This window comes from Rhinoderma darwinii, chromosome 1 (assembly GCF_050947455.1).
Source record: "Rhinoderma darwinii isolate aRhiDar2 chromosome 1, aRhiDar2.hap1, whole genome shotgun sequence".
NCBI lineage: Eukaryota > Metazoa > Chordata > Amphibia > Anura > Rhinodermatidae > Rhinoderma > Rhinoderma darwinii.
This window is the reverse complement of record NC_134687.1, coordinates 27712531-27720030: the sequence shown is the minus strand read 5'-3', so window position 1 is coordinate 27720030 and position 7500 is coordinate 27712531. Positions and strand designations below refer to the sequence as shown.

At 42.2% G+C, this 7500-nt stretch overlaps 1 protein-coding gene across 4 annotated transcripts in view; it reads right to left on the bottom strand.

Moving 5' to 3' along the window:
* UVSSA (UV stimulated scaffold protein A) overlaps positions 1-7500 on the bottom strand; it is a 77139-nt gene that overhangs the window by 41013 nt on the left and 28626 nt on the right. For all 4 annotated transcript variants that reach the window (XM_075856831.1, XM_075856812.1, XM_075856838.1 and 1 more), the window contains exon 8: positions 1371-1467. In XM_075856831.1, coding sequence (XP_075712946.1) covers positions 1371-1467 — 97 coding nt within the window. The remainder of the gene's footprint in view (positions 1-1370; positions 1468-7500) is intronic.

Genomic DNA, 7500 nt, shown 5'->3' with positions numbered 1-7500 from the left:
CATGGGACTTCCGGTTCCCCGTTCTCCTCATCGCTGGAAGTCCCAGTGGATGGACCTCCAGCGATCACACACGGCAAAGTCTGGTATTGCAAATCACAGTAAAAGCTGTCACATCTTCCAATCACAAGTCATCTGTCATCCGCAATCATAGCCCTTTAGAGTAAAAATCCACGTGAACATAATTTTTTTTTTTTAACCAAAATAGATTCAAAATTCTGCTATTATTAATTTCTTAGTATATCTTTACAGTCGTCTAGCCTTCATTTTTCCCTATACAGGCCGCCAAATCTTCTGCATAGACAGTTAAATAATTCAATTCTGGCCACCTACAGCCGCCACTAGAGGGTGCTAACTGCATACTATTTATACATTAAGATCAATGTATGCAGTAAGCTCCCTCAAGTGGTGGCTGAAGGCAACTAAAATATTATTTAACTCAATGCACGAGATTTGGAGCTATGTATCACAAAAATGACACTCTCACCCCTATAAAGATCTATTAAGAAATAATTCTACGATACGATGTTCACTTTAATGACCAGCTTTCTACAAGTACCCTGCAGTTTTTCATCCTTCTCCAGTTCCAGTTTAGGTTAATCCACCCCCGCTACACACTATTAGAAGAGAATAATTTTAATATAATTTGACTGCCGGCTACGCACCCCTTCCAATAAAAACTTCACACTCACGCGTTACACAGTCGACTACTGAAAGCTCAAAGTACATATAAAACGAATAAGAAAAAAACCTTCCGACCATCTTTAGTCTTTTTAGCCTATTGCAGAGTATAAAAATACCAACGCAGACCCTATTTGTGCGTATTCTTAAAATATTTAGCAATCTCATACCATGTACGTCGGGGTCCCGGCCAACTATGGCTAATATGTAATGTCTTTATACCGGCGGCGAGCCTTTATAGAAACCTCCTATAGAGTGTATTTGTATAGTGCGAGGAGGTGTCAGATGGCTCCGTGTAATGGGATTTAATTAAACAGATTTACTGTAATTCGAGCGCTCCCGGGAAGCCGTTTACAAGAGCGGCGTGTGAAGCTGTATATTTTTCTTCCACGGCAAATAAATATCCTTTTATAAATATTCCTTTGTAGTCCCCGTAACAGCGGCAGGCTTTAAACTACAAGGCTACATGACGGAATGAAATAAACCTGCAGTCTCCGAGGCTGCGTCCCCTACAAAGTATTTGTTTGTCTGCAGCCAATGGCGGCTTCCCTATCTCTGTAATGACTTCCTCGCGGCAGTCGGAGAGATTACCCACAACAATGATCTCTTTATTACTTCATAATGGCTGTTTATTTACTTTACTGCTGCAGTAACACGCGGGGATTGAGCTTTTCACAGCTGGCCAAACTCACCGTACTCAGAGCGAAGGTGATCCGGGACGTGAGGCTCGTAACCTTCTTTTTCAGGGACTTCTTCGAAATCGTCTTCCTCTTCGCCGCTGTCTGTCACCTGCGGGAATAGTCGCAACGTTAGAGACGATAAAGATACATATTACATATACAATACGGATACATCAGGGGCACCTGAATACAATAGTTTGTGAGGCGACAGGCTGCTACATGAAAATATAGTGAATAGCGGAGTGACAAGCAACCATGGGCTCCCATAGCTAAACATGAAATGTGGCCCCGCTCCCCCATGACTACTATCAGCAGCCGGCAAAATGAAAATGTTGCTATTAATATGGTCTTCACCCCGTGTCTTTATTCCTTTAGGCTGGATTCACACATTGCAGGTTTTAATGTAATAACTGGATGTATAAATTCTTCCTTTATATTTTTCATTGCTTTTGAAACCACTTCTGGCTTTGGCTCAAAAATCTGCATCAAAATCTGCAACAAATACGCGACGTGTGAATCCAGCCCTATTCTCTTGGTGGCCTGTGCTCCACCATCCACAGTCCTTTCTCCTCCTCCATCATCCAGGTTCTTCTCATTTTCCAGCAGCTGTAACACAGCGATTGTTACAGCGGTTGTCTCAGGAATACAACCCCTGTCCATTTTTCCTATTAGGACACATGGACGTCATAGAGGGGATTGCCCTGTACGGAGCCCCCCAATATAATCCACAGCGGAGGGCCTCTGTTATACTATATTTCCCCTGCAACCGCTGCCGTAGGGGTAATGTCTGGCTGGCACAGGCTTCCCCCAGCAGAATCAGGGGATGTTACGCATAATCTATGCCTAACCCATGAGGGCCACAACCTATAGGCTGTGTTTACACATGGCGTAATTGCTGCGGATTTTCTTTCTGGATTTGTGGGTGGAAAATCTGCAGTGCATTACTGTAGCAGCCAAGAGGATGAGATTTCGGAACATTTCAGTGCAGAAATTGACCTGCGTTGTGGATCTTTAAATGGTTGTATATTTGTTGCAGATTTTCCCCATTGAGTTCAATGGGGAAGTGAAAAATCACAACAAATAGCAAATGTTGAGATTTTTGCTGTAAAAAAAGCTGCGAATTTGCAGCAAAGATCACAAGTAGGAAGAAAAAAAAAAAACAAAAACCTATACTCACCTCCCCTGGTCTCCTGTAGCAATGCCTCACTGCTCCCCTGTCTGGTCTCTAAAGGCGGCCTCCTGGGAACACATTTTGTCCCATGTGACCGCTGAAGTCAATCACAGGCCGTCACATGGGCCATCACAGTAGGCCAACAGCTCAGAGACCAGCCAGTGGAGCAGGGACCGGTATCTACGGGAGACCAGGAGAGGCGAATATAGTGTTTTTGGGGTTTTCCTTTCATCCCCTTTTCTACCATCCACAGCGGCAAATCAAGCAGAAAGTCTGCACCAAATAAAACCCGATTTGGTGCGGATTTTCAGATTTATCAGCAGCACATCTGACCGGTGTGAACATACGCTAAGTGTACATATCGTTCAGATTTATTTTTTTATCTAAATAGGTCCAAATTTGTGTGATGATTAATTTCCCATTACATCTTTAAAGGGGTCAGAGCTTTTTTTCTTTAGATACACAGTTCCAAAGGCCTTTCTTCCATTCACACGGTCACGGAGTTAAATAATAAATTTCTAGCTGCCCGCAGCCCCCCACTAGGGGGCGCTTACTAAAGACGGATTTATTATTGAGTTCAACAGGGGATGTATAAATCCACCTTCACTGAGCTCCCCCTAGTGGTGACTGCAGGCAGTCAGAATTTTATCATATATAAGGAGAGGGTTCATAGCAGCTACCACCCCTGCTAACTTCGTAGTCACGGCTCTTATCTGCAAATCTAAACTGTGCATCTGGTTCATATGCAAGACCGGTCAGGATATTTTTGTCATGGACCTTCCTGGGGGAATATATATTGTTTCACTGTCATACAAATTGACAGTCTAGAACATGATCCTTTACCCTAGTCTATAAACTCGCCAATTACAAAATGATCTCCAGATACCAGGTCAGAACAAAAAGTTGGAAATTCGAGATGAATATAACTAAAGAGGTAGAAATGGTAACCGGAGACATCAGATACAGCTCAGTCCAGATTATTCAGGCCACCCCTTCCCTTGTCCATTCTACCTGTCTCGGCATCCTCTCTGAGACGGTCTACTCTGATTCGGTGGCCACCAGATGTATCACACCCCATACATCATCTATTACTGAATAATTGAAGGAATACATGGCATTACAATAATTGGAGGATCTTTGGACCCCTACCACTGACTGCCATACACTGTAATCTGGTGGGACTCTCTCACTGCTCCCTAAAATGGGGATAGTCCTTTATCCGGTACTACGCTTTCTTGCCAAACACTTTTACCGATTTTGAAGCAGTCATAGAATTTTTTTCATTTACAAAATTTTGACCTTCTCTAAACCATCTCAGTAGAGTACATTTTGTGGAACGTATACAGACGGTGCTTATGTCTATATATTATTAGACTATCTAATGTGTATGGCGGTATACCAACTCTACTCCGACAGCAGTATCGGCAGAAAGAAGGAATGAGCATGTTAGATGTCAACATGGAAAAAGGAGTCAAAGCGGCGTATTCCTCTCTCCCTACTAAAATAAACATGCACGCTTCGCCGAGTGTATGGGGGAATCGGGAGAAACAGCGGTCAACAATGATTTCAGTTATTTGTCTTTAAACCTAATTTGTGAGACACTTGTTCCATGAGATACTGTGTCCCGTTCTCCATTCTCATTCGTTACATTCCTTTTGAAAAGTTTGATAAAGTCAAAATTTAGGTAAAAAAAATAAAATTGTGCAAAAAGATTCCTGCGTCTCAGTCTGAACCTTTCGTTCCCATGATCATCAAGCGCGTCTCGATCTGACAAATCTGGTTATTTCCTGATATTCCCATCTGCTGTCTCCGGATACAATACCCCACCGATAACCGTAATTGTGATACGGAGAAAAGGGCCTGTCAAGCGTACAGGTGGGGCAAATCTGACACCGGTGAAAATCTGTGTGCTGATAACCAGAACATAGTTTTCCCTTAGTCCTCTATCCTCCCATTATACCAAGCGAGGTCTCCTATAACCCGAAAGACATAATCAGATGCAAATTCATTTTGTTTAGGTACAATGCATGAGCGCTGCATTTAGACACTATGGGTCCCATCCATCACGGGAAACTGTAATTTTTGTTATCAGTCTAACACTAATCAAAAGGGAAACCCTGCCACTATCGCTGACCTGTGAAACGTCCCAATTATACTCCTGGAAATGACAGGAGCACTTAACTTCCTCACTGAGTAAATGACGACGATCAATCAACTCTGAATAACAATGAGCTGCGGAGCTGAAAATTATTTTTTGTATAGAATCTCCCCGGGAATTTATGAAAGGTGAAAAGCAACCCAAGGTTTTAGGGGGCATTACAGCTTTCACTGACAGCGGCGCATATCAAACACTAAACACAATTTATGGCTTTTAATTTCCTAAAAAGGTAGATGTGAGTTTGGCTCTACAATGCATAACGTATAGTGCCAGGCTTTTAAATATGGGGTTCATTTAATGGAACGTTATGCTTATTGTATGCACTTTTGCATTTCATATTGTAATACACAAGTAGCTCCTTGGCACTGACCTCTGCTACCTGGATACATCGGAGGTTGAAGTCCTGCGTGTTACGTTACTACCTTATATAAGGAAACCCATTATTTACAGACCAATGCCTAGCCACAAGTGATATATATCAAGAGTATGCGCAAACATTGCTTGTTATTTACCCAGTGGACAATCCCTTTTGATTAAAAGGGTCACCTAAGCTTCTGTGACCTCTGGCGATCATCTGTGATCGAACCTGGCAGCAAGTGTTCAATTTCCCTGCAGCGCCAACACAGGAAAAATGAAGTATTACACATCTCTTCTAGAAACAAATGTGCTGTCTGTGTAATTTACGGACATGTTGGGTCCTTCAAAGAAATACTCGTACCGGACATTCTCCATTATGAATGAGGGTCTTAAACGAGGGGAAAAAAAAAAGTGTTCCCTAAGAGGGTATTTGAAAAGGGGTTTCTTAAGCAGACTGTTTAAAGCGCAATTTCATGGATTTAGACATTCTCCTACCCCTAGAGGTCCATATTTTTGTCCATAGTGGCAGTGTTATAGTAGTGTGAAGAAATTCTCAGGCCAATGGCTGAATGGAGGTGAATAGTGACAACAGTTTTGGGAGCTAGAAATGTGCCTCAGCCGGTTGTCACATAATATGATATAACTACAAGAGATTGGTCCTCCCAAAGAATATGGAATCCATGCTTCTATCCTGAGGCATGATGAGAGTGACTTTTCAGAAATAAACTAAATCCCATAACGCATAGTAAGGCAGCGACACAGGATCCGGGAATGGATCACTGTAGAAATTCAGATTTGCCATGCAGGAGTACGGGTGACTACGTCGGTTATAGTAGTAATGGCGGCTTTCTTAAAAACAGTCTCCTGTTCATGAAAATAAATTATGTGCAATTTTAGATATCGGCAGTTGCAACAGTGAAGAACGTCATCATAATGTATGTAAAGGAGTGGTCTCAAGAACCCCTGTCCATAAGCCCTACATATGTACGTCAAGGGGGACACCCCATAACAGCCAAAGCGGAGCGCTGCTAAGAAAAAGCGAAGGACTTGGCCCAGTCTTGTATTCGCTTCCTGTCTTTTTGCATTATACAGTTGAGGCACACATTTTTGTCACCCCCTCCCCTAAAAAAAAAAAAAAAAGTGTACTCATCTGTATGCATGAAACAAAGTATATACAAATGAATGGCGTAACGTCTGCGACTGTGGTATTGAACAGCGTAGCGGTCTATGTTATTTTACACAGCAATAAAAAGGTATTCTGATGTAAACCTGTAAAACATCTCAAAATTACACACTTTTGGCCCATAGAAAGCTATGCATTGGTATAACGAATACGTTCGAATAGCTTTTTATTTTTTGCTATATAAAACATTACCTATAAATGTGGTGTGAATGAATTTCATTATCTTTAGGGTTTGAAGTAGTCAGAACTCCACCTTCTGTCTCATCAAAGGTTTAGGCTGCAGCTCTGCCTGTTCAGATTGGCTCCTGTGTACAAGCACAAGCTCACCGGGAGCTCATTGTATGCAAGAGGCCTTTCCATTACAGCAGGGATCATTATAAACTAATTACAACTAGGTAACTGCCTTACGTATACTTATGGAAATAAACCCTATAAGGGAAGGCCCTGACTCCTGTAGTTCGGCTGTAAAAAGTTTTTTTCTGGAATTTTATATTGATGACCTAACCTTAGGATAGGCCGTAAATATATTACACCGGCGTCCTGGACCCTCACAATCAGCAGAATAAAAGAGCAGAGGTACTCGCTGGAGCTCGTCGGACCCTCCACTGCAGTACTTGGATGAGTGACATCCATACAAGTGTGGCTGTGCTTGGTACTGCAACTCAGCCTAGTCAAGAACATGGTTGAGCTGTAATACCAGGCCCAGCCACACTCACATGGAGGTCATCAACTGTAGGGGCCACAGACCTCAGCACTTTTGTTCTGTAGGGGTCAGACCCCCACGATCGTAAATTGATCTCCTATATTAAAAGCTTTAGTGCGGACATAAAATGACAATTAAAAAAGTTAAAAAGAACAAAAGCAAACAATAAGCTACAAAGCAGGAGAAGACAGAGCTTTATAAAGTGATGTCAACTAATTATATGTGGGTGGTATGGCAATAACGGATGAACTAAAGCATGGTCTCAACCCTGCGTCAGGACTATTAAATACATTTGCCAATTAATTTGTTTTGCGACCTCAATTATTTCTCCGCCCGGTTTTATGTCCCGTCCTGAAAGCGCCTTTTGCCTGAAATAAATAAGTGGAAGAAGCGGAAGACGTCCTCAGACACGCGAACTCTAAACTTGATTTGTCTTTCAGCAATCTTGATGGCTGTGCATTTAGAAACCCATTCTGTCTTATAAACTAAAAATTAAATGTACTCAGCTGTGATGGTGACCATCGAATCTGCTATTTATATGCTAATACTCTCCGGCGGAAGGCCTTGCAA